This window comes from Neophocaena asiaeorientalis, unplaced genomic scaffold (genome assembly GCF_003031525.2).
Source record: "Neophocaena asiaeorientalis asiaeorientalis breed wild unplaced genomic scaffold, Neophocaena_asiaeorientalis_V1.1 scaffold134, whole genome shotgun sequence".
NCBI lineage: Eukaryota > Metazoa > Chordata > Mammalia > Artiodactyla > Phocoenidae > Neophocaena > Neophocaena asiaeorientalis.
This window is the reverse complement of record NW_020185339.1, coordinates 7,883,866-7,910,299: the sequence shown is the minus strand read 5'-3', so window position 1 is coordinate 7,910,299 and position 26,434 is coordinate 7,883,866. Positions and strand designations below refer to the sequence as shown.

General features: G+C 41.3%; 1 protein-coding gene across 2 annotated transcripts in view; it reads right to left on the bottom strand.

Moving 5' to 3' along the window:
* Nucleotides 1–24,991, bottom strand: part of BBS10 (Bardet-Biedl syndrome 10) — a 69,215-nt gene extending 44,224 nt beyond the window's left edge. The window contains exons 1-3 of one of the 2 annotated variants that reach the window (XR_003002071.1): nucleotides 24,759–24,991; nucleotides 22,127–24,337; nucleotides 11,693–11,791 (exon numbers count right to left, since the gene is read on the bottom strand). Coding sequence is in view for 1 of the 2 variants with exons in the window: in XM_024736394.1 (XP_024592162.1) it covers nucleotides 22,357–24,337; nucleotides 24,759–24,943 (2,166 nt within the window). In the remaining variant the exon portion in view is untranslated. Of the gene's footprint in view, nucleotides 1–11,692; nucleotides 11,792–21,316; nucleotides 24,338–24,758 lie in introns of those variants that run through there. The other variant, XM_024736394.1, reaches the window with a different exon arrangement.
* Nucleotides 24,992–26,434: the final 1,443 nt, after the last annotated feature.

Below are 26,434 nucleotides of genomic sequence, written 5' to 3'. Positions count from 1 at the left end.
CTGAGGTCATGTGCAAGCAGGGGTACAAGCTACAGTTGACAAGGACATTGAGGGTCACGGAGGGAACTTTTCAGTTCTTCAGAGCTCCTTTTTTCCTATAAAAATAAGACAGATCTGCCCCATGAGCATAGTTACTGATGAAAAAAATAAAGATTTAGGGGAAGGAAATATCTGTCCTTATCATTTATATTTTGCTAGAAGAACAAGTTGGTTACATACCATGAGCTTTAAAGTCAAAATCCCCAGAATTTGAACCCTGACTTCCCACTGACTTGCTCCATGACCTTGGGCAAATACTTAACCTCAATAAGCCCCAGTTTTCTCATTTAGGAAATGAAGAACATCTACTTCAAAATTTAAACAGAGTGTGCATATGAAGAGCACATCATTGTATCTGGAATATGTTCAATAATTATCATTTTTTGTGATGGAGATGATGGTGATATTATGAAGGTACCAAAACCTACTCATATGTTTTAAACGCCCCCCACCCCATTACTATTTTTAAAATAGAATTTTAGGATTAGAAGGGAACTCAGCCAGTGGTCAAGCCTCTCCAAAGAGATCGCAACGATCCCAGAAGGAGGACAGTGGGGTGGGGATTCATGGGTGGAACAGAGAGAACCTCTGCCCTGCAGAGGAGGGTAAGTGAACTAGGGATAAGGGAATCCTCATTTTAGAGAGTTGGGTCCAGGCTCGCTCTTTGTCTCTGTGTGTGCGTGTGTGCGTGTGTGTGTGTGTGTGTGTGTGTGTGTGCTTCCACGTGCATCTGTGTGTCTGGATCTAAGTATGTTCATGGGATGTGATGAGTAAACAGTAAGTGACATCAAGAAATTATCAACATTGACACTGATTACAGATGCTGGTGAATTAGCAATGTAGAAAGGGGAAATAAAATTTGGCTTAGCTGGGAAAAAGTAATGCTAATTACAGTCATTTACACGAGCCCCTTACCATTTATGCAAATGATCATGCAGCACAATCATAATTACGTGCATCATTAAGTACGTGCCCAGTTAACTTTCATGTAAGTGGTCTTGATGAGAATCATCATCTTTGCTCTACTTAGACATCTGTTCGGAGATACACTGTTTAAAGTCCTGCTACTTCAGGGGCTATCCAGAGCGACCTGACTCCCTGGAGCTCCAGAACCGCCTGCCAGGTCCTATTGATAGTTACTCTCATTGGAGAAAACAGTTCTCTCAATCAGGTCCCAGTGCAGGAGGAGGCACAAGATCTTTTCCCCTCTTCTTCTCCACCAGCAGGTCTTCAGAGGGCCCAGGGAGCTCACCTCTCACAGCTGAGGGGACCCACACAACTGACGGGGAGACACACACACACACGGCAAGAGACGACAGATACAGAGAGAAACAAAGACATGCAGACCAAGACAAGAAGAGAGTCAGAGAGAGGCAGATATAAAAATTGGGGCAGAGGTACAAACATAGTCTGTTCAGTGAGGAGAGTGGATTCAGAGACCTTCACAGACCAGGCTGTTTTTCTGATACTTCATGAGAAAAAAATAGTTCCCACAAGCAGACCCAGACACTTGTGGGATCTTTCATTGCCCTGGATGGTGAAGATGCAGGAAGAGGGGGATGAAAAGAAAAGGGGAGGCAGAGAGAAGAGAGGGAGATAAAGTAACAGAGAGATGGGGAAAGACAGACATAGAGGAGTGGGAGAAGGGGAAGAGGGATGTAAGGGGTTATAAGTCTGTTGGACAGTTGGTCAGTACCCATCTGGTCAAAGGCGGTGGAGACAGAGAAACACAGGGGACACACTCATGTCCTCTTTTTGTTGTGAAAAAATTCTCAAGTCCTTAATGAGCTGTGCAGATATAATCATTAACTGGGCATCTACCATGTAACTGGAACCTGGCTAAGAGCTTTTACCTGTATTGACACATTCAGTCCTCAAAATGACACCATCGTGATGCCATATTATGGAAAAGGAAGCTGAGGCATGTAACTTGCCCAGTCACCCAGGTAGTGAGTGAGACTCAAATCCTGCCATCTGGCTCTAGATCCTTTGTCCTCAACCACAACGTAACACCAGCAAAGCCAGTTACAATAATAAATCATAGTTAAGGGATCCCTGACTTAAAAGCATTCTTGTTTAATTAAAATTTATTTTAAATTCGCTTAATATGCAAGTCAATCAACATTCCCAGAATAAAATGTTTTAATTTCCATGAAGACTTCAACATTTTCTCAGTTCAGCATGAGAAGCAAGGGCAGAATTCTAGTGTTGTGGTTGACAGAGAAATAGAAGCCTCCAGGGATTTAGTGACTTCGTAATTTCCATACAGTGGGACCGGGCAGATTCCAGTGTCCCACCTCCGTACATTTGGATTCTGTTGCTTTATTGAAAGACCTTGAAGGGATTGGAATTTGGTCCCTCAGTGACTCCAATTTCCCCTGTGGAAACTTATGCAAAATATCTCCATCAGCTTCCAGCTTTCTAATCTGTTAATAAGTAACGATAATTTTTAAAAGAAATCATTTGGTTATCATCCTTGGAGATTAACTGGATAATTAATTTTAGCGAAGTGCTTATGAAATATAAAGTGCTTCAAAGTCTTAAGGATTTATGCTCCCATGTTCTCATTAGGCCTGTAGGGCAGAATGTCTCTGCAAAATGAGAAGCTGATTATGAATGCCCCTCATTCAGGGCTGATTCTCACCAAATTGCACCAACCCCCATCAGAGAACTCATCAGGTATTGTCAGGGTCATTTTTACTTCGCAGACTGAAACTCTGAGCACTGAAGTGCAAATCAAAGGGAACTGGCAAGAAACGGAACTCGGCTTCTTGGTTACTCAGTTGCAGGGCATCCATGAGCCACATTGATTTTTCAGTAGGGGAATCTTTGGGGGCCAGTGGTGGTGCAAAGGGCTTCTTATGTCCATAGAACACTTGCCAACCCAAGGACAGAGGGGATATTGGTATGACTTGAGCCCATGCTTCCTTTCGTGGCTGTTGACTTCTGCAACTTGACAAAATTAACATTTAAAAAGGGCAAGAAGGTGACAGCGCCTGTTACTGATTAAAAGCATGAACTTCGGAGTCATACAGCCTGGCTGTGAACCTGGAATAACTATTCACTAGCTGCATGTTCATGGCTTAGCCATTACTTCTATGCAAATAACTCCTAAATCCAACTTGTATTATTATGTAAAAATGACTAAGCTAGAACCTTTAGAGAACATGGTAACTGTAGGGACTGAGCCAGAAAGATAGGTCTACATTCTAATCCCCGAACCTGTGAACCTGTGAGTATTATCTTATCATGGCAAACACTGTAATTAAGGATTTTGCAAGGAGGCATTTATCCTGGGTTATCCGGGTGGGTTCCACATCCATTGACAAGTGCCCTCGCTGAGTGAGGCAGACGGATATCTGGCAGATAAAAGAGGAGGAGGCAGCGATGTGAGCCTGGAGGCAGAGACTGGAGTAATATGGCCACAAACCAGGGAACTCCTGGAGCCACCAGCAGCTGGAAGAGGCAAAGGACAGATTCTCCCCTAGAGTTTTCAGAGGGAGCACAGCCCTGCCAATATCTGGATTTCAGACTTCCTTCTGATCTCCAAAGCTGTGAGAGGACACATTTCTGTTGTTCTAAGCCACCCAGTTTATGGTAATTTGTTACAGCAGCTACAGGAAACTAATTCAGTGGTTAACTGGGATGAGGGGAGCAAGTAATAGTAAAGCCTGAGACAGCTGTCAGGTTTTGCTCTGGGTGACTGTGGTAGAAGATGGTATCCTTCACCTAGACTGGAAACAGAAAAGCAGGTCTTAAGGAAGTTGGTGAATTCAGTTTTGGACATTCAGACTGCTAGAACAATCTTCAATGGGGTCTCTTCCACTCCTACACGTTTTGCAGAGTATGCTAAGAATGCAAGGCCCTGACTGCTCTTTACCTGAGTCGTTTTTCAGGCTTGTTTTTGCCCTGAGTAACCTTGAGGGACTCTTTCCAGGACAAGGAGCAGGCTTGCTCACTGCTTGCAATAAAACAGCAGGTTCCTCAAGCTCAGCGTCCCCTTCCTGTAGCGCAATCCGCTGTGTGTGCAAGCCTCCATCTGGCCCTCCATTTCACCCTGTGGGACTTGGGGTGTCAAAGGCAACTGACGTCAACATGCTGATGCTTAGCTGCTTGCTGTGCTGTGAGGAATAAGAACTTCTGTCGCTGAACCAAGAGCCTTACTTATTTGCCTGCATCCATGAAACAGTAATAGGCTAATTTACTGGCGTGAAAGTAGGGTAAAACCAACCTCAATTGGAGCCCGAGTTGAGGGTCTGTGAGTCTTCCTGGAAACATCAATTGGGGGTCTGCATCTCACCAAACACACTTGCGCTCCAGATAACAGATTTGGAAATCATTAGCTGAGAAGTCTTGGTCAAAGCTATAAATTTGAATAATCATGCCACCCAGGAAAATTTTATGAGGTAGGAGGTGAAGGGATGAGAACAGAAGGAAAGGAAAGAAACCTGAAGAACACTGACATTTATGGGACAAGGAGAAGGAAAATTTAAAAAGTAGACAAAAATGATGCAAATATCTTCCTACTTACTCAGCCTCTGTATCTTAGTAATTGTTTACTTATCTTTGACTCCTTCCTCTGCATTCTTCTGCATCTACTCCATTGTCAATTTCAGTTAGTTTTTTTTTTTTTGGCCATGCTGTGTGGCATGTGGGATCTTAGTTCCCCGACCAGGGATCAAACCCGTGCCCCCTGCAGTGGAAGCACAGAGTCTTAACCACTGGACGGCCAGGGAAGTCCCAATTCCAGTTAATCTTTGAATCGCACTTTGTCCCACATCCATCCATTTTTTTCCCATTCCTAGCTGACGTTCTAGTTTAGACTCCACATCTACTGCACACATTCTTTGCAATAACCTCCTAATTGGTCTCTGCTTTCTGTTATACCCACGAAAATCCATCCTACACAGTGCTGCTAGATTAATTTTCTTAAAATATCACTTGGATTGACTCACTCTCACTGGTTAGAAACCGTCCATAGTTCCCCAGGATGTCTGAGATTCTTGTTTTCTCGACCCATTGTTCTGGGATTCTCATCACAGGAACAGGAATTGGTGTCAGAAGGAATAAAATTTAATTGTAGAGAGAAGAAGCAAAAGGATAGAGGGAGTGAGAAAAATGAAAAGGACACAGGTGAGGAGGAATCATCTTTGTGGGGTATTGGATGTCTTGTTCAGGGGTAAGCAAGGTATGACCTGTGGGCCAAATCCAGCCTGCCACCTGTTATTATAATAACATTTTATTAGAACACAGCCACATCCATCATTTATGCATTGTCTGTGGCTGCTTTTGTGTGACAACTGCAGAGTTGAGTAGTTGTGACAAAGACCATCTGGCCTTTTATAGAAAAAGTTTGCCAACCCCTAGTCTAGTTACAGCTGCAATATGTGAGGGGTTTTAGACCTCAAGGAATGTAGAAAGGGATATTTTAAGAAGTAATGCTAAGGATTACCAATTGGATGAATCTCTGTGGACAGTCTTTGAGAGATTCCAGTTAAAATTTGAATGACTTTTAACACTGGATTTTTTCTTTGAATGTCTTCTCAGAGACTGAGCCACAAGACAATCCCAATTAAACTCCCTTTGTGTACTGATTCCTTGGAATCTTTGTTTACACTGTTAATCTCTCTCCTGAAATTTCTCCCCACATTTCCAGGTCTACTTTATTCCTTTAAATTCCTTCCTTCAAATTCCAACTCAAGTTCTGTCTCCTTTGATAAGCTTTCTCTGTCCTTCACTGAACACAGTAAATTTACCTCACATGCCAATAGCTGCCTCTGATTAATGCTCCCCCAATTCAATCCTTACAGTATACACCTGTGTATTTTTGGTTAATCTTTTCATGGTTGGGCTATCTCCATATTAAATCAATAGCTTATTGAAGTCAAGGACTGTGTCTCATATATCATTCTATCCCTCACAACTTCTGGAAAAGGGACTTGAATAAAGTTGTTTGATAAATTTGCTTATAAATAGTGAAATCATGAGAAATACCAGAAAACAGATTTTCCAACTTCCAAGTCCTACAGAAATGCTGTGCCCAAATATTTTCACACATTAATGTCTGGGTCATTTTAAAAGTTTTAACTGGATTTATTATGTAAAATCCCAGACCTTGTAATGAGAACGTGAGGGTGACTCAGCCATTAGCGTCACCTCACTGATTCCTAGGCTTGATCTGGTGTTCCTTCGCTTCTTAACCCCTACCTAAGCATTGCCTCCTGAAGCCACCTGCTCAACGAGGGGGGTTTTCTCAGACAGGAGGATGCTTCCGTGGTCACATGTGTAGCAGCCTTCTATTACAACAATCTACGATCATGGTGAGTGTGGTCTAATGTTCTAATTTTCTGTGTTAGGGCACCCATCTCCCATAGTTGTTCCATATATTTTTTTTAATTAAAAAACCTTTCTTATTGGGCTTCCCTGGTGGCGCAGTGGTTGAGAGTCTGCCTGCCGATGCAGGGGACACGGGTTCGTGCCCCGGTCCGGGAAGATCCCACGTGCCGCGGAGCGTCTGGGCCCGCGAGCCATGGCCGCTGAGCCTGCGCGTCCGGAGCCTGTGCTCCGCGACGGGAGAGGCCCCAACAGTGAGAGGCGCACGTACCACAAAAACAAAAAACAAACAAACAAAAAAAAAAACCCCTTTCTTATTGAAGTAAAACATAATGTATAAAAATGCACATATCATAAATGTACAGCTCAGTGACTGTCACACTGAACACCCTGTGTAACCAGCTCCCAGATCAAGAAATAGAACATTATCCATCCCCAAAAGACAGTCTCTTCAGCAAGTGGTGTTGGGAAAGTTGGACAGCTGCATGTGAATAAATGAAGTTAGAACATACCCTCTCGGCATACACAAAAATAAACTCTAAATGGCTTAAAGACTTAAACATAAGGCAGGACACCATAAATCTCCTAGAAGAGAAGAGGCAAAACATTCTCTGATATAAATTGTACCAAAGTTTTCTTAGGTCAGTCTCCCAAGGCAATAGAAATAAAAACGAAAATAAACAGATGGGACTTAATTAAGCTTACAAGTTTTGCACAGCAAAGGAAATCATAAACAAAACAAAAAGACAACCTACAGAATGGGAGAAAATATTTGCAAACGATGCGACTGACAAGGGCTTAATTTCCCAAATATACAGACAGCTCATACAACTCAACAACAAAAAAATAAACAACCCAATCAAGAAATGGGCAGAAGACCTAAAACAGACATTTCTCCAAAGAAGGCATACAGATGGCCAACAGGCACATGAAAAAATGCTCAACATCACTAATTATTAGAGAAATGCAAATGAAAATTACAATGAGGTACCACTTCACACCAGTCAGAATGGCTATCATTTAAACGTCTACAAATAAATGCTGGAGAGGGTGTGGAGAAAAGCGAACCCTCCTACACTGTTGGTGGGAATGTAAGTTGGTGCAGCCACGGTGGAAAACAGTATGGAGGTTCCTCAGAAAATTACAAATAGAGTTGCCATGTGATCCAGCAATCCCACACCTCAGCATATATCTGGACAAAACTATAATTCAGAAAGATACATGCACTGCTATGTTCATAGCAGCACTATTTACAATAGCCAAAACATGGAACACAACCTAAATGTCCATCAAGAGATGAATGGATACAAAAGATGTGGTACATATATACAATGGAATACTACTCAGCCATAAAAAAAGAATGAAATAATTCTACTTGCAGAAACATGGATACAACTAGAGATTATCATACTGAGTGAAGTCAGACAGAAAGAGAAAGACAAATGCCATACGATATCACTTATATGTGGAATCTAAAATATGACACAAATGAACCTATCTACGAAATAGAAACAGACTCACAGACACAGAGAACAGACTGGTGGTTGCCAAGGGTGGGGAGGTTAGGGGAGGGATGGAGTGGGCGGTTGGGGTCAGCAGATGTGAGCTGTTATATATGGAATGGATAAACACGGTTACACTGCTGAGCACAGAGAACTATATTCAGTATCCTATGATAAACCATAATGGAAAAGAATATTAAAAAAAGAATGTGTGTGTGTGTGTGTGTATGTATGTATAACTGAATCACTTTGCTGTATAGCAGAAATTAACACAACATTGTAATCAACTATACTTCAAAAAAAGAAAGAAAGAAAAAAAAGAACATCATCCTTTCTACAGCATGCTCTCTTTCAGTTGTTCCCCCAACTCCTCTGCAAGGGGACTGCTGTACTGACTTGTAACAGCCTTGACTGGTTTTGTACTTTATATAAATGGAATCATACTGGATGCACTTTGGTAGCTGGCTTCTTTTGTCTGTGATTCATCCACAGTGTTGTGTGCATGTGGTAGGCTGTTCCTTCCCATTGCTTTGCAATGAATAAATCAATTGGGGTATATTTATACAATGGAATTCTACCCATTTCATTTTCATTAACACTATTTTACACTGGAAATCTCACGAGCTCAGCTGTTGAAAGTGAAGTCCAGTGCTGCAATGAACACAGTGTTATTGTGTGTGTCAAGACTCTTGAATCTTAAAATTCACAAAAGCTTAATGGCCTCAGTGTCTTGGATAAGGATAATATTATAAGCACTAGATCAGCTTCTGAGCCAGGAAAACTTGCTTTGCTTCATATCTGTTATTAGCTTTGTGACAAAATAACAGTCTCTTAAATTCCATTGTTAAGCATCATTGCTGATCTTAGAACTGTATTCATATGGCAACATTTTTTCAAAATAAAAACAGAGCAAACAAAAACGTCAGCATTTACATTAAAGTAACTTGATTTATTACCTCTAAAATTTTTCTTCCCTTCATGCTTTACACAGCTGTGAAAACATGTTACTTTTAATGCCAAAAAGGGTACTACATTTAGTTTACTTTGATGTGTGTTCAGTCCCCCTCCACCAAAACACACACACCCCTCACTCTCACTGACTGCGGGGTTTTAGCTACAGCACCACTAGGTAGGTTAAACTTCATTGTGGCAGTCTTCTGTTGGAAGACTGCAGGAATTAATACTGTTTGGAAGGAATCCAAAACCCAAAACCCATATTATAGGAAAATTCACGATGTTATGGTACCCCTTCATAACAGTGCTTGCATAAAAAGTACATTTTTAAGAACTCAGGGATACTGAGGTATAACTTACATATAGTAAAATTTACCCTCCTTAGTCTACAGCTGTATAAGTTCCAACCAGCACCACAATCAAGATACAGAGCAGCCCATCATCCCCAAAAGTTCCTTCATGCCCCTTTGTACTCAACTCCTACACCTAGCTCTACTCCCTGGCACTCACTGATTTCATAAAAATATATAAAATGCTTATTTTCCCCTCTTTTGTCAGACACAGATAAGCAGAGTAGGGGCTGGCTCCCTGTCACCTCCCCCATCTTGGCACACAGCCCTTCCCCTGCCCCAGCCACACCACCTCATCCAGTGCCTTGTCCTCTCCATGCTTCCACCCACTAATCTTACCCCATCGTTCCTTTTATCTAGAACGCTCTTCTCTTTCTTCTGCACATAGTCATCTCCTACTCACCCTTGAGATCTCAGCTTCAACATCATTTCTTCAGAGAAGTCTTTCCTATCTAGTTTCAATCCCTCTGCATTGCATTGTGCACATGTGAAGCAGTGATTTTACATTTGTTTATGTATTATTTGATTAATGTCTATCTTCCCATTAAACTGTGAGTCCATGAGGGCAGGGACTGGGTTTTGCTCATGACCATAGGCTGAGCATACAGCACATTAGTAAATACTCAATAAAGACTAAGTAAATGACTACACACTTTGAAGCCAGCACTGTTCTAGATGCTCACTTTTGATTCTTTCAAAGGTACAATAAGATCAATATTATTATTTCTGTTTTACTGATGTGATGACCTTAAATCAAAAATTCTTTGACTTTCCTCCTTCCAAAGGGTGGAGCCTAATTCCCCTCCCACTAAACATAAGCTGACTCAGTGACTCACTTCCAATGAACAGAATACAGCAGAAGTGACGGTGTCATAAAAGGCATTGCACTTTCTCCGTGCTCTCTCTGGAGTCACTTCCTCTGGGGGAAGCCAGCTGCCATGTCATTCAGACACATCAGCAGCCCTATGGAGAGGCCCACACAGTGAAGAACTGAGGCCTCCTGCCAACAGCCATGTCAGTGAGTGAAGTGGACCCTTCAGCCCCAGTCAGTGAGTCTTCAGGTGACTGCAGCCCTGGCCAACATCTTCACTACAACCTTATGAAAGACCTTGAGCCACAGCCACCCAGCTAACCCACTTCCAGATTCCTGACCCACAGAAACTATATGAGAGAATAAATGTTTGCTGTTTCAAGTTACTAAGTTTGAGGATAATATTGTTGTCACACAACAACAGATAAATGAAAGAACCAAAGAGGGAAGTAAAGTACAGCAAGTTTAAGTAATTTGTTCAAGGTGATGTAACGAGTAAGTGGCAGATCCAGGATCCAAACACAGGTGGTGGGGCTCTAAAGCCCCTGATCTCTGTGCCACGCCATGCTGCCTCCTAAAGATGCTTAGTGTGGCAAATGCAAAATCATTTGACTGTGCTATTATAAAATCTTTGCAGATTGGCTCATGTTACAGTTTCGGGAGGTTGCTTTCTGGGTTTCCAAAGAAGCTGCTGACTGGAAGAATTTCTGAGACAATGCTGGGCAAAAAGGCAATTCTAATGAAGAAGGGTACTGTACTATTTAAAGAATTTCTGTGAAGACATTTTGTTGGAAGAGTAGATTGAAGCAAGTTTGTTATAAAGTAACTTTTTAGAGATAAAAAACTTTCTTCTTTAGCTCATTATTATAGTATTATAAAAGAGTTTTCAGAGTGTGAATGGATTATACTAGATTGCTCAATTTTAAAATATATTCAGTATATTTTTGTGTTCAATATTATACATCTTTAATATATGTGTATATTCAAATATTTATATTTAATATTTATGAAGGAATTACTGAAACGCATTATTTCTCTGAGATTTCTTAGTTACTATTCCAAAGGCCAAAATCTTGGAGTAGGCAAAGAATTCTTCAACAGGACACAAAATGCACCAATCTTAAAAACACAACCTTAATTAGCTATTGTAAGCTATTTACATACCTGGTGCCCAGAAGTCTTCCAGTCTATGCTGATAAGACCTAATATCTTCATCCCATCACCCTGGAATGACTCAATTCCCTTTCTCCTTCTGTTCCTTCCATTTTCCTAATCAAATTAATAAAAGAGTCCTTTCATCTAATCACTCCACTAAGCATTATCATTAGGTCCCTCCTCAGGAATATTAGACTCCTTGAGCAAATTTAAGTAGGGGAGTCTCCTGGCACCCAAAAGCAGGAATATTGCTGGGCCTTGGCAAGCTCTAACTGGAGAGCTGTCTCTCCTTCTCTTGTCTATGATTCCAACTTCATGTCTGTGGAGTAGGTTTAATGGAAGAATCTCTATACAGTGGCAAAGAACATGGAACACTTTGGTTCTCCAAATAACTTTGCTTTTTTAGAGTCTCAGTTTATCCCGGAAGTAGAAAAAATCTAATAATGTCAAGTAACAGCACTTGGGTCTCTCTGGATAAATTAACCCATTCCAGTGACTGCTTTTAGAGCTGATTACTAAAATCTCAGTCTCCTGTTCAGTTCACATACCTTCTTTCCAAGGACAGTTTAGCTGTTTGTGATGTGGAGCCATTGGCCTTTCCATTTCTCTTTGTGGGCCTGCTTCTTTGTTCATGGGATGAGTGGATCCTGGGGAGAGAGTTCAGCCATGTGAGCATGCAAGCACTGGCACACTGGTGGTAACGATAAGGATACCAGGCAGTTTCAATTGGTCTTTGTTGCTACTTTACCTGACACTGGCAATAAAACCTGGCAATGTCTGTGGTAGGGAAAAAGTTTTAGGAGACCCAATAAATAACTCCCCTCCCATTGGGAGGCATACATGGGAGTCAGGCTGAAGGAGACAGAAACACCACAGTAACTCCCTATGATGCCTATACTGGACCCTAGGGCCTACAGTGCTAAATGGAACAGGCAGGTGAATGCCCCACCTTTGAATCAGACAGATGGACCCAGACATGGTTCCTAACAGTGCTGATTCCTGTTCCGGGCCTGTGGGGAGATGTTGACCCTGCTTCCTTTCTCTTAACCAAGAGAAAGAAAGGGAGTGCTGAGCCAGGCACACGCAGTTCCTCCACCCAAACTCACCAATCATGTAAGTCCCTTTGCCTCCCTGGAGGGGTAGTGAGTGAGACAAGAAGCCAAGAGAAATCTCAACCAAGGTCAAAAACAATCCAAATGTACAGATATGAACAGGAATATATTTTTATTTGATTTTTATAAGCAGCATAATGAAAAATATGGAAGGATACCTGGTAGGTGATTCATAGGATTACCTGGTTTGCGGGGAAGCATCACGGGGACAATGTGAAAGAAGTGGGGAAGAGAGTAGGGAGATAAGTAAACAGGGAAAGAAAACTAACCACTAAATATAGTATGTATGCAGATGGTCAACAAGCACATGAAAAGATGCTCAACATGGCTAATTACTAGAGAAATGAAAATCAAAACTACTGCCTCACATTGGTCAGAATGGCCATCATTAAAAAGTCTACAAATAAGAAATGCTAGAGAGGGTGTGGAGAAAAGGGAACCCTCCTGCACTGTTGGTGGGAATGTAAGTTGGTACAGCCACTATGGAAAACAGTATGGAGGGGCCTCAGAAAACTAAAAATAGAGCTGCCATATGATCCAGCTATCCCACACCTCAGCATATATCCGGACAAAACTATAATTCAAAAAGGTATACACCCCTGTGTTCATAGCAGCACAATTCACAATAGCCAAGACATGGAAACAACCCAAATGTCCATCGACAGATGAATGCATAAAGAAGATGTGGTACATGTATACAATGGCATACCACTCGGCCATAAAAAAGAATGAAATAATTCTACTTGCAGAAACATGGAACGCAACTAGAGATCATCATACTGAGTGAAGTCAGTCAGAAAGAGAAAGACAAACGCCATACGATATCACTTATGTGTGGAATCTAAAATATGACACAAATGAACCTATCTACGAAATAGAAACAGACTCACAGACATAAAGACCAGACCCGTGGTTGCCAAGGGGGAGGCAGGTGGGGGAGGGACAGAGAGGGAGTTCAGGGTTAGCAGACTATTATATATAGAATGGATAAACAACAACGTCGTACTGTATAGCACAGGGAACTATATTCAATATCCTGTGATAAACCATAATGGAAGAGAATATAAAAAAAGAATGTATACATATGTATAACTGAATCACTTGGCTGTACAGCAGAAATTAACATAACATTGTAAATCAACTGTACTCCAATAAAAAATAGTATGTACGGTGTGATCACATTAATATATATTATTGCACTAAGGAGTGATATTCAAAATACTTCAACCTCTGTGGCATGGTTAACACTTCACCAATTAAAGTGGACACCATAGAACTGGGGCAAGATCCCACCAAACTCCCCTGCTGAAGCAGATATTAACCTGAATCCAAGGGCGCCTAGGATAGGGATGAGGAGACCAGGGTGGTAGGATGGGATTCGGGGGAGAGGGTAGTAGACTTGGGAGGCTGAAGACAGTAGCTATTTACCAAACCAATTCAGAAGAATGTCAAAGTGCTGACAGTATGTGTAGCTCTATCAGTGCTTTCCAGTTGATAATATACTTACTCGTAAGTTAAGATCAAATTCTTAAAATATAACAGGAAAGTTTTCTTCCTGTGGTATGTTACCTAATTCAGCTGGCAATAGGCACGATTCACATGAAGAAAACCTGTAAACAAACCCTGGGTACTGAAGGATCCACTTCAAAGGCTCACTCAGGGGACTTCCCTGGTGGTCCAGTGGTTAAGACTCCGTGCTCTCAATGCAGGGGGCCTAGGTTTGATCCCTGCAGGGAACTAGATTCTGCATGCATGCCGCAACTAAGAGTCTGCATGCCACAACTAAGGAGTATGCATGCCACAACTAAGAGTTTGCTTGCCACAACTAAGAAGTCCGCATGTCACAACTAAAGATCCTGCATGCTGAAACGAAGATCCCATGTGCTGCAACTAAGACCCGGAGCAGCCAAAATAAATAAATAAATAAATATTTAGAAAAAAAAAAAAAGGCTCACTCAAATGAGGAAAGTTGATGCTTGGCTGTTGGCTGGAAACTTCACCAAAGCTGTGGATTAGGGCTTTGGCTCTTCTCAGGATGCTTGAGCTTCCTTACAGCATTGGTGGTTGGGTTCTAAGAGCAAGAGTTTCAAGAGAACGAGGAGGTTGCCTTTTATAATCTAAGAGGTCATACACAGTGTCACTCATTATAGTCTTCTGGGCAGGGCAGTCACAAGGCCTCATCCAGGTTTAAGGAGAGGAGACTTAGATTCTACCATTCCATCAGAGGAGTGTCAAGGTCATACTTAGAGAATATGGCAAGGGAAATATGGGAGAAAATACAATCTGCCACAATGAATTTCTACTATATCTGTGATATCCGTGGTCCATGCTGGCATGAGTCCCAAAGGTTTCTGCTGTTTTTCCATGTAGGGAACAGGTTATCAAGTATAACTGAAGAACTGGAGGAAGGAGGGAAAAGTTTAAAATTTATGGGTGGGATGTCCCTGGTGGTCCAGTGGTTAAGGCTCTGCGCTCCCAATGCAGGGGGCCTGGGTTCGATCCCTGGTCAGGGAACTAGATCCCACTTGCTGCAACTAAGAGGCTACATGCCGCAATTAAAAGATTTCCGCATGCTGCAATTAAAAGATCCTGCATACAGCAACTAAAGATCCTGCACGTGTCAACGAAGATCCTGCGTGCCATAACTAAGACCCAGTGCAGCCAAATAAATAAATATTTTTAAAAAATTATGGCAACCAAAGGAAGAAATAAAGCTAATATTTATTAAGCTCCTACTTAATAATGTGGCAGGCATTGTGCGAGGCGCTTCCCATCAGATATCTTTACTGATCTTCACCACAGTTATAGGAGGTAGGTTCTGTTATTACTACTTCATAGATGAGGACATTGAGGTAGAAGATGTATTTAGCAACTTGTCCAAAGTTACACAAATAGTAACTGGTAGAGCCAGGATGGCAATACTGGTCTGCTTGACTTCAAATACTATGTTCTTTCTACTACACTGTGCCTCAAAGTTTAGAACAGAAATACAATCTTCAAACTGTCCCAATTTTGTCTTCACTAGTTAATTTCGTTTCTTCTAATACATATATGAGATCTCCTTTTCCACTTCTCAAAAGGGTTAGAGTAAAATATTGCAAATAAGAGAAATATATAAATTGACTTTTTTCCCCCCTAAATAACCAACAAAGTCTTCTCAAAGAGCACATTAGATAACTTCCTTATCAAGTTATGCCCAAGTTATCATTTGATAAAGATCTTGTAGGCATTACCATCTGAGGGATTGTATACGAAACCCTAACTAATTATTAAGACTAATTATATCGCGAGTTAATGTAAATTTTAAGACATACAGTACAAATTAGAAGAGATCAGTATGGGAGTTTATTAAGTACGAAATGATGTGTAAATTGTGACAGAAACACAAGTGAAGCCCAGGAAGTTTTCCACAAATGTACTTTTGAAATATGTATTAAGGCTAAACATACCATGGAGTCCCTTTTTTAAAGAAAATGGACATTTCTGTTGCTGCAGCAGGGATTTCCCTATAGTGGGGGACAGATAATGGAAACCTCCCTGAGTAGTTCAAGAAGCACAGCCAATTACTAACTAGGTGTGTTTAATCTGGGCACAAGAACCTTGGTTGCTATAATCAGGGACGTTTTCACCCAGATCTTATTTATAGTAAGATCTGGCATTGGTGATTGGTGATTTTACTTGGGGCTAAATATCAATACAAACATCCAAAGGAGTTGTTGTAAATGACAGAGACTGCAAGAACTATGCATATTTACCATATTGTTAACCTAAGCATAAATGCGATTCAACCATAATACAGCATGTCTACATAAGGCTACAGGGAGGCTTTCGGCACAGACTTGGGAATGAAACTTCCTACTGAGAGCTACTCTTTAAAATGAACAAATGATTGTTTAGAACAGGGACATGCTAAGTCACCTGAAGGAAACAGAATGGCTTCCAGGCTGGTAGGACTCTGCAGTGATTTAGTATTTTAAGAAAAAACTGGGTTCATTGGAGCTTAACAAAAATGGAGTCACTGAGGCAAATGTTGGTTGGATCTATGTGATCACTGCTCAGGAGAAGGGAGCCTTAATCAGTCTTTCCATTGGTCCATTCCTATTCATTCATTCACTCATTCATTCATTCACTGAGTGCCTGCTTGGCCAGGTACTATCCCACATGCTGGAAATATGGAAGTGAAAAAAGTCAAAGTCCTCATGGAGTTTACATTCTTGTGGGGAAAGCAGTCAATACAAAAAATAAACACACATACTAATAACACCAGATATGTGCTTCAAAAAGAGCTTAACAAGGTAGGAAGATAGAGAACAAGGGAGGTCATGGGGAAGGAATATGGTATTATTTTAGACTGAAAGGTGAAGAAAGGTTATCTCTAAGGAGGTGACATTAAAGCAGAAGTACCTGAATAAAGTGAGGAAGTGAGCCATATGAAGACCAGAGGGGAAGACTTTTATGCAGACAGCACAGCAAATGGAAAACTCAGATGCTGGAACGAACTTGTGCGTTCAAGGGACAGAAAGGCGGCCAGTTTGGGTACTCATTCGTGCTGTTTGCCAAATGTCCTGGTTCTCTCTCATTCCAGGCACAAGGTAGAATTGCACTACCTGGTTCTTCTGTGGATGGGTAGGACAATGTGACGAATTCTGGACAGTGAGTCATGAGCAGAAATGACACATGCCAGTTCTGAACAGAGCCAATGCAAGACCCTCTAGATCTTTTTTTCTCTCTCTCTGGCGTGATGATTAGTAACGCTCAAGACAGTGACTGCTCCACCTGCCTTGAATTGGGAGCGAGGAAGAAAACAGTGTGGGATCAGAAGCCTGACCTTTAATAGGCATGAATGTGAGCAAGAAATCAATTTGTACTGTGTCGAGGCTCTTGAGATCTGGAGTTATTTGTTACCTCAGTATGGCATAACTTGTCCTGACTCATAGTGTAACTGGTGGGGAGAAAGCTAGAGGGAGAGTATCAGATGAGATTTTAGGGATAAGCAGGGGAACAGATCATGTATAGCCCTGTAGACTATGATAAATTTGGATTTCATTCTGTGTGAAGGAAAAACCTTTGGAAGACTCTGAGCAGAGGAATGACATGACAGGATTTGCATTTTTAAAAGAATCATTCAATCATGTAGGGGAAGTCCTTGCTCACGGTAAATATTTACTGAGGTATTTAGGGATACAACTTGCTTTCAAATGGTTCAGTGAAGTGTGTGTGTGTGTGTGTGTGTGTGTGTGTGCGCGCGTGCGCGCGCACACATGCATGCATGCACAAAGGGTAAAATGGTAATTGGTGAATCTAGATGAAGGACTTGTGGGCGTTTGTTGTGCTTTTTTTCCCCCAACTTTTTTGTGGAGTTAAAACATTTGAAATAAGAAGTTGGGGGGAATCACTCTAGGATAAAGTACAAGGTGAGACAGAGGCGAAGAAGACCATTAGGAGGCTGCTGCAGGTAAGAGATGAAGTGACTTGGGCTGGAAAGGCAACTGTGAGCAATGGGTGGATTTGAAATCCACTTTATTTGTGGGGCCAGCAGGATTTGCTGATTGGCTGTGTGATGTGAAGGAAAGACTGGAGGCAAGATGTCTCTCAGGTTTTTGTTTTGAATGAGTGGGAGACTGGTGATACCATTAACTAAGATGGGACAGCAGGGGAAAGGCCACGTTTAGGGGATGGGAAATAGAGATCCTGTTTTGGACATGTTTAGGGTAAGCATCCACATGGAGACCGGGTTGGCAGTTGGATAAATGAGTTGGGAGGAGAGAGAAGAGGTTGGCTGGAAATACAAAATCTGGAATCATCAGCATGTAGTGGCAGCCGTTATAGACCCGGACAGAATCCCACGGGAAGCAAGTGTAGGTGTAGAAGGCCAGGACCGAGCGCTGGGGAACTGGAGCATAGCTGGCTGGGAGGAGTTCACTTGATTTCTCTTGTTCTGATTCCATGCTTACTGAGCAACCACCTGATTATTACTTCCCACAGGAAGTAATAAAACAGGTCCATACATAAAGGAAAGACTTCTAGTTCCTGGAACAGTTCTTATTGTAAATAAATTGATCACGCTCACAAGTTTGGTTTGACTCAGGCCCTGAGACAGAGCCATTCTCAACGTGCTGACAAAATCTGATGGTGAGTCTGCATAAGAGGAAGCCAGGCCCAGGACTGAAAATTCCATGAGGAAATGAACGCCACACTGGTTGCTGGCACTTCCCTGGCTCATAGTAGCCTGCTAAGGGAGAACGTTTCCAGAATTGTTGAGAAAACCCCTAGCCAATTATAGTTATGAGAATATTCCCTCTTTTGACTGTATCCTTTCTTCCACTGTAAAAGTACTGATCCATCATTGTGTATCTCACATCATTTTTCTTCCATTCTGATCTTGTGTTTCCTTAGGCCAGGATCCTTATTACTTTATTACTACTTGGGGTGCATTCTATGTGTTTGCTCTAAATCTATTTTTAAAAATTTTATCTCATTTGAATAAGTAGTATTCAAGTGGTTCAAAAATCAAAATGCCATAAGGTATACACTGAGAAATCACCTTTTCACCTCTTCCCTATGCATGTTCCCCCCTCCCCCACCAGTCATTGCCCCTATCCCATTTAGTTTGTGGATCCATCTAGAGTTCAGGTTGTTACCATCTCTTGCTGTTTACAGAACTGCAAAGTATATATATATATGCTTTTTCCAACTACAGTTGGAGGCGGGGAGCCCGCGAGCCACAACTACTGAGCCTGCATGTCACAACTACTGAAGCCCGGGCGCCTAGAGCCCGTGCTCCGCAACAAGAGAAGCCACCGCAATGAGAAGTCCATGCACCGCAACGAAGAGTAGCCCCTGCTCACCGCAACTAGAGAAAGCCCGCACACAGCAACAAAGACCCAATGTAGCCAAAAATAAATAAATAAATAAGTAAATGTATTAAAAAAAAAGAGTTCAGGCTCAAATTGCATTCCTCTTCCCCATCCCTTTTAGTCTAAAACATGCATACCCTAACATTTCCAGTGTAACATGGTTAAACAGCTCCCTGGCTAAAGCAGTTCAGAGATATTCAACTATTCAATGCCTATTGTTCTGGGAATAAAAATGGCTTGGGCTGGCCCAGTGAGAAAAAAATGAGTTCATAAAAGTTATTGGGGAAAACGTGTTTGTGGGAGGTGGACTGACATGTAACTTCAGAAAACAATAATAAAAACCTCAGCTGAGAAGTTGTCCTCTTTTCTCTCCCATGGTGCTGCAGATTGTTTTCCAAAGATAGCTGCCTCAATATATATCTCATTCCACATGCTCTTCTTATAAGGTGTCATTGACACTTTCCATTGAGTGGTGGGGCCTGTGTTCCCTCCCCTTGAACTTCAGCTGACCTGCACGACTGCCTCACCCAACAGGATACAGGGAAGGTTGTTCAGCGAAATCCAGGCAATTCCCAGAACCATGAGAGGTAATAATACAGTGATTCCAATCAAGTAAATTTTGAGGTTATTCATTATGCAGAATAAAAACAGGAACATGGTCTTGACTTTTAATCATTTTTACATTTTCTTTGCTCTTGATTCTTTAATTTTTATTTAGATTTTACTTTAATTTCATCTGTTTTTTGTTGCAGGTCACCTCAAATCCTTTGTGTAAGTGGGTTTAAGTACCTCAAATCCTTTGTGTAAGTGGGTTTAAGTATAACGTAATTACATTTTTGAAGTGCTCTTTTATCTAACCCAGTAATATAAACTCCCTAGTGTTATTCTGTAAATGACAAGGATGACCCATGAAAGCTTTATCACCATTTTTGAGGATTTTTTTAATTAAAAGAAAAACGATTGCTTTGTGCAGATTTGTTCTACATTTTTTGCTTCTTTCCCCCGCAAACAGATCCTTTTCCATGAAAGTTTGATAGAAATAATTAGGAGCTCATCCATGAGGACCAGAGTTTCTCAACAGACATTTATTGGCTACTACCGTGTGCCAGATATTAGATGAGGTGCCAAACACAAAAAGACCCACTCCCAGATTACAAAGTGGCTCCTGGGCTAGTGATTATTTACAGTTATAAAATGTCTACCATATGCAAGGCACGGGCATACATGGAAAAGTCTCTGAATGCCTTCAATGATGAAGTATTTAAAACAACAACAACAAAATAAAGCAAAGCTATCAAGTGGCCTGACAGGCAATTTAAAAAAGTGAATGGAAAAAATTATACAACAATTTTACAGTACGTTTATATATCTATGAAATCTGTATAAGAAACAGAGCTAATACATTCTCTCCATAGTCACAGAAGTGAAATAATGTTATCTCATATGGCATAAACCTTACAAAAATGAAATTATATTTAATATAAAAGATCATGAGATCTGCATGATGGAATATTCCAGTTCTTAAATACATTATTAGTCATCGCTTTTTCAAGTTTAACTGTAATGAAATTTTAATCAGTTTTCCTAAATTTAATCTTGATCCAAGTGTTGTCACCATCTACTACCCATTAACCTTTGAGGAAAGGTGCATGAAGGTAGGAACCATATCTATTTGTTTACCATGGTATATTCAGCATCTGGCACATAGTAGGCACTCAATAAGAATCTGCTGAACTAGTAAACTGGAAACACATAATTAGATCAGATTAAAGATAACAGTTTTATTCAACAAGCACTCCCAAGTACTTGGTATGAACACAGCACTGCCTGGGGTGTTACAGAGAACTACTAAAAGTAGAAGACACTGTCCTTATTCACAGCTAGGTGCACAGTATTATTTGCATTTATAAACCTTTAAGATAAAATATAAACATTAAAAAATTCATATTAGAAATAAATACAGTCGTCCCTCGGGATCCAAGGGGGGTTGGTTCCAGAACATTCCCCCCCTCCCGAGGATACCAAAATCTGTGGGTACTCAAGTCCCTTATATAAAATGGCACAGTGTTTGCATGTAACCTGTGCACATTGTCTTGTGTACTTTAAATCACCTCTAGATTACTTATAACACCTAATACAATGTAAGTGCTATATAAATAGTTGCCAGTGCACCTGGCAAATTAAAGTTTTGCTTTTTGGAACTTTCTGGAATTTTTTTTCCTGAATATATTCAATCCACAGTTGGTTGAATCCACAGATGGAGAACCCAAGGACTGGAGAGCCAACTGTAATTCTCAAATTATTATTATTATTTTTTAACATCTTTATTGGAATATAACTGCTTTACAGTGTTGTGTTAGTTTCTGCTGTATAACAAAGTGAATCAGCTATACGCATATGTATATCCCCATATCCCCTCCCTCTTGCATTACTACTGAACTCTGGCTATGCACCAAATATAAGAAAACTCAGCAAATACATGAATTAGTTTTGCAAGCTCTTAGAGGATAGGAGAAAATGATAGTATGAATTTCATATCCTTTCTGGAATTAACTTTCAACTAAAGAAATGAAAATAAGTTTACAATGCACAAAGCCACATTTATGGTGACATACTCATTGGTCTATGAATGGGGAAAATATCTATCCAGGCTCTAAACAAGGGGCCACAAAAAAGTAAAAACTAATTTTACTCACACTCTGAGAAAAAGAAAACGAGCCTTTTGCTCACTGCTATAGAAATTATGAGTAGGGAAAATAAATCATTTTAAATAAAGCAAAAAATGTTTTATATTATAAACAATTAAAGTAGGATGGCATTTGAAGACCACATCTATATCTGAGATTAAATCACTCTATTAACTAGATACAGAAGGGCAAGGGAGAAGGGATGAAGAGTGAAAAAAGATACAGAAAAGTAAAAAGGAGCTATAAGGAAATACCTTCCCCCAAATGCAAAGACTAACACACAGCAGAGACACAGGGATACTGAGGGGGAAAAAAGATACACTTACTCAGATCTTGGCTTCACCCATCCAGAAGGATTCCTCCTCAGAACTGTGCCATAATGTAGTCTCTGATATTTGTGTCTGAATGTGTGCTGGCCTTGTGTACTTCTAAAGACTTTTTAGTTATGCTGTTTTCCTAACTAGACTGAATTAACTTGAAAATCAGTGGTCACATGCCTGCCTTGCTTTATGGCTTGAGTTGGATTAAAACTTTGGTTAATAAAAAGCTTCCAATATTATAGTTCCTCTTCCGAATCTTGATCATAAATTTCCTGAGGTTGTCTCTTAATATTGATTACCGAGTCAATGGTTAAAATGTTTCTCAAACACTGAAGAACTGAAGTTAGTAACTGGTATTTACCAGCAACTGATTCCAAACCTGTCTGGTTGCTTATCATGGGTTGATTGGTTTGCAGTGAATGGAGAGCTCTTATATATATTTGTGGAAAGCTGTAATTTCCTTTCTTAGACTTATACAAGATTTTGGGAACGCCTAAAAGTGCATTAGCAATTATCATACTAACCATGATTTCTTCTGATCGCTGGCACTTTTTGGCATAGCTGAGAAGATAGTAATGCAACAAGATCTCAAAATTACCACCCACTGGCAAAACACAACCAGCTGGTACAGATGAGAAACAGTAACTCTGGGAAGTACACATCTCTAGTGACTTATGTCTCACTGGTAACATGCTCCCCTTTCTAGCATTTTTTGTGACTTGTAAATTTTCATAAGAAATTTCTCTTCTAGTATATTCTGTTGTTGAGTTAGCAGAATTACTCTCAATAAATGGTTCATGGTCATCCATTATCCTGGCTTTGTCTGGAGAGAAACATCTCAGTGTTGCATCTGTCTGGTATGTATCTGTTAGTGTCACTGTTGGTGTTGAACACAATGTATTTGTTTCTAATTCTACACTTGGAACTACCAAATTTGAATATGCTTCTAAATATGTTTGAGTTTTTGCCAGTTCATCTTTGTTCTTTACAACTGTGTCCTGATACGGCCTTTGTATTGAGCCATTAACAATTTCTGGTAAGTCATTACTTTCTCTACTATTCTTATAAATAACAGGACTTGAAGTACAATTGTGGTCACTGGCTTGTGTCACATAATTTAGATCAAGGTCTTTAAATAATTGCCGAAGCATTTTAAATGCCCCATGTAAAGCAACCTCGTGTTGTTCAACAAGACCCTGCACTGGACCACAAAGAACTATACAGTGTGGTGTAAACGAACATGTGCTAATCAAGCCAAGATGAACATACCTTTTGGATCTAAGAATAAAGGGCTTACAAAATTTCACCATAGCAGTGTTAGAGAGTTCATACTGAGAAGAAGCCTGTGGTACTACAAAGGGAGCGAGACCAGTGACTCTCTGGATAAGAGAAAGTTCTTCAGATGATAAACACTCCACCACAGATATGCCATTCAGTCCTGCACAATAAATTACTAAGTCTGGTTGTTTCACAGTAGATAGGAGCAATTTTACATTCTGCTTCTGTAAATATTTCATTATTGCTTTTGTCCTTTCTGTAATCCAAAATTGAGATGTCTGAAACTGTGCTTCTGAATTTAGAATAAACTCTGATCCAAACGTTGAAAAAAGAGGCTGAATGGTTTCTATGACTATCACTATTCTTATGTCACCGTCTGCTGGACAGTACACAGAAAAGTCTCTGGTAAGCACAAGCCCAGCTATGATCCTGGAATCGGAAACAGGAAGGCCAGTGACACCAACTTTCAACTCAACAAAACAGTCATCCACTAACTCAAGTACTTCCTCAAACCCACTTTCACAAGCTGTACACTTGAAAAAGTATTCACACATCAACTGTGATACAAAGTTGTGATTATTTCTTCCCACTCTTCCACAAAAGTATGCTCCTAAGAGCATCTCTAAAGAGCTCCTACACAATGGTCTCTCTTTGGTGGATGAAGAAAAGATGGACAAAAAGTGTCTACCTAAGTAATGGTCCATAACGTAGTCTAATATTTGTGTCTGAAATGTTAGAAGAGCTTGGGAAATAAACTTCCACTGACAACACTTTTTCCAGTGCCTTCCATGGGTTTGAATATTTTCAGAAAAGAAAGAATCCTTTTCCTTGTCTGTGATTGCATGAAGTTCTCTGAGTAAATGGCAAAGAAAGATAATAAATGTTTTAGCACCATCTCCTGTTTTTCTTAGATGACTGGAAACACATGCCACCATCATCCTGTACAAGAAAGAAATAAAGCAACTCAGATTCTCAGAGGGCTGCCTAAATCAAGTTGAAACCATGTTTTTACAGCTACAGGCATAAAACGAGAATCCTGTCTCTGTGATATCCTTAGTTTTAGTTTTTTCCTTTTTTAAGTTACTTTGTTCTACTTCAAGATTCTAGGGGTTGGGTCGAGCCGGAAGGAAAGGAGACAAGCTCTCGGCAGTTGTTAATGATTCGATGTCTGGGAATGTTCCCTCGGGCAGCGGGCAGCGCTCTAACTCTGAGCGTACACTGGTCTCGTCCAAGGTCAGCTCTTCCAGGAGCATAACCTCAGGGACAAGAAGTTCAGGGAGATGGACTGAAGGTTGGAGTGCGGCACCTGAGTACCTGGTTATAGGATGCTCTAACGGTCTGGAGCGTGACACGCAAGTACCTGGCTATGGGATGCTCTAAGTGTAGCGCCTTCAGGAGGCGGCCGCCATCCCGGCTGAGCAGCACCTCGCCAGTGGGCTTGGTACACAGAACTTGCCGCCCTTCGGGCCCCAAGCAGCAGCTCACGACGGTTTCTAGCACTTCCGCCACCTGCAACGCGGCCCTCACAGATCCCGCAGCGGCCATAGCCCTTCAGCTTCCAACAGCTTCGGGTCGCCGCCTGTAGATGCCCACCACGACCAGGAGCGGGGCGCAGGCGGAAGCGGAAGAGGCGGGGAGGAGGCCGGAAGCCGGTGCTGCTCGGTTTCTTGGTTGGGCGAGGGTCTACGTTCCCGCCCGCTCAGTGGGAGAGCCCCGCTGTTCTGCCAGTAGGAGCTAGCGGTTCAAAAGCCCGCGAAGATGGGAAAGAGGTCGGGGCTTCTCGGGAGCTGTCCCCGGACAGGAAACTGCAAACCCTTCTCCCCCTCCTAGGTGAATTCATTCCTCTTTCTTGGAGGCTTCAGCTGCCACCAGATCCCTCCGTCTCCCAGGAACTCGGCACGAGAGCGGAGGGACTGGGCACCGCGGCTAGAGCTCGGTTCGTTCCTGACCTCCCTCAAAAGTTTGCTGTTTTGTAACAAAAACCTCTGCCTTGGACTCGTGCATATCCTGTGAACACTCTGCATCAGCGGTTCTCTTTCGGGTTGCAGGACAGATGAGGAGGCCCTGGCTACAGTCACGAGCTGCAGGCTTTGTGCTTTCTGCTGGGGGCTTTGCCACATTTCCTGGGCTTAGGTATCACTATGAAACTCACCACAGTTTAATTTTTCTTTAGCAGAGGTGATAGATGTGAACACTTAGCCACATTGGTAATCAATAGGATGCTTTAAAAACACAGTGACCCAAGATTACTGGACACAATCCGACGGCAGAAAAATACATACTGTTAAGCAGAAACAACATACTGTTTCGTATACTGACACACACATACCCTCTCTCTTAAGGATGAAATGGTTAAGAGCATAGGCTTAATATTTAGACCTGGGTTTGCTGTGCCATGTACTTATCTGTGACATTCTTTTGTCTCCGCTTTTCTCATCTTAAAAAAAATGGTGATAATAGATAAGTTAAAAAAAAAAAATCAAGGTTTTAAGGAGGGTGAGAATGTTTACAAGGCGGTTTTTTGGTTTGTTTTTGCATGGTGCCTCGTAGGTACTAAGCACTCAACAAGTACAACATACTCAACAAATTACTGTGACGTGTCACCACTGTAGGGGCCCACTATCTCCACAAGAAAGGGATATTTTGTAAGGTGCAAGAGTTGATTATCATAACACAATACAGGACACCTATTAGAGTGTGGTCAACATTAGTAAGAAAATTATTTACCTTGTAGATGTTTCATTGAGGTTGAACAGTGAGGGCCTGTTTTCCCTACCCCTTATTCCTATGCATAGGACAGAAGAAGCCTGTCAGCCCTCCCCTTCCCCCCAGTAAGGCAGAACCAGCTCACTATTAACCAGAAGGAACTGGATCCTGAGGGGTGCAAATATGGGAGGGGAGGATGATGGAGGAAAAGAGGAAAACTAAAGAGGAATGAGTTCTTGGAACATGTGATTTTGACTCAGTATGGACTAATAGGTGATTTGTGGGGGGAAAAACTTTTTCATGTGGGTTTTGTGTATATGCTTGTGTAAT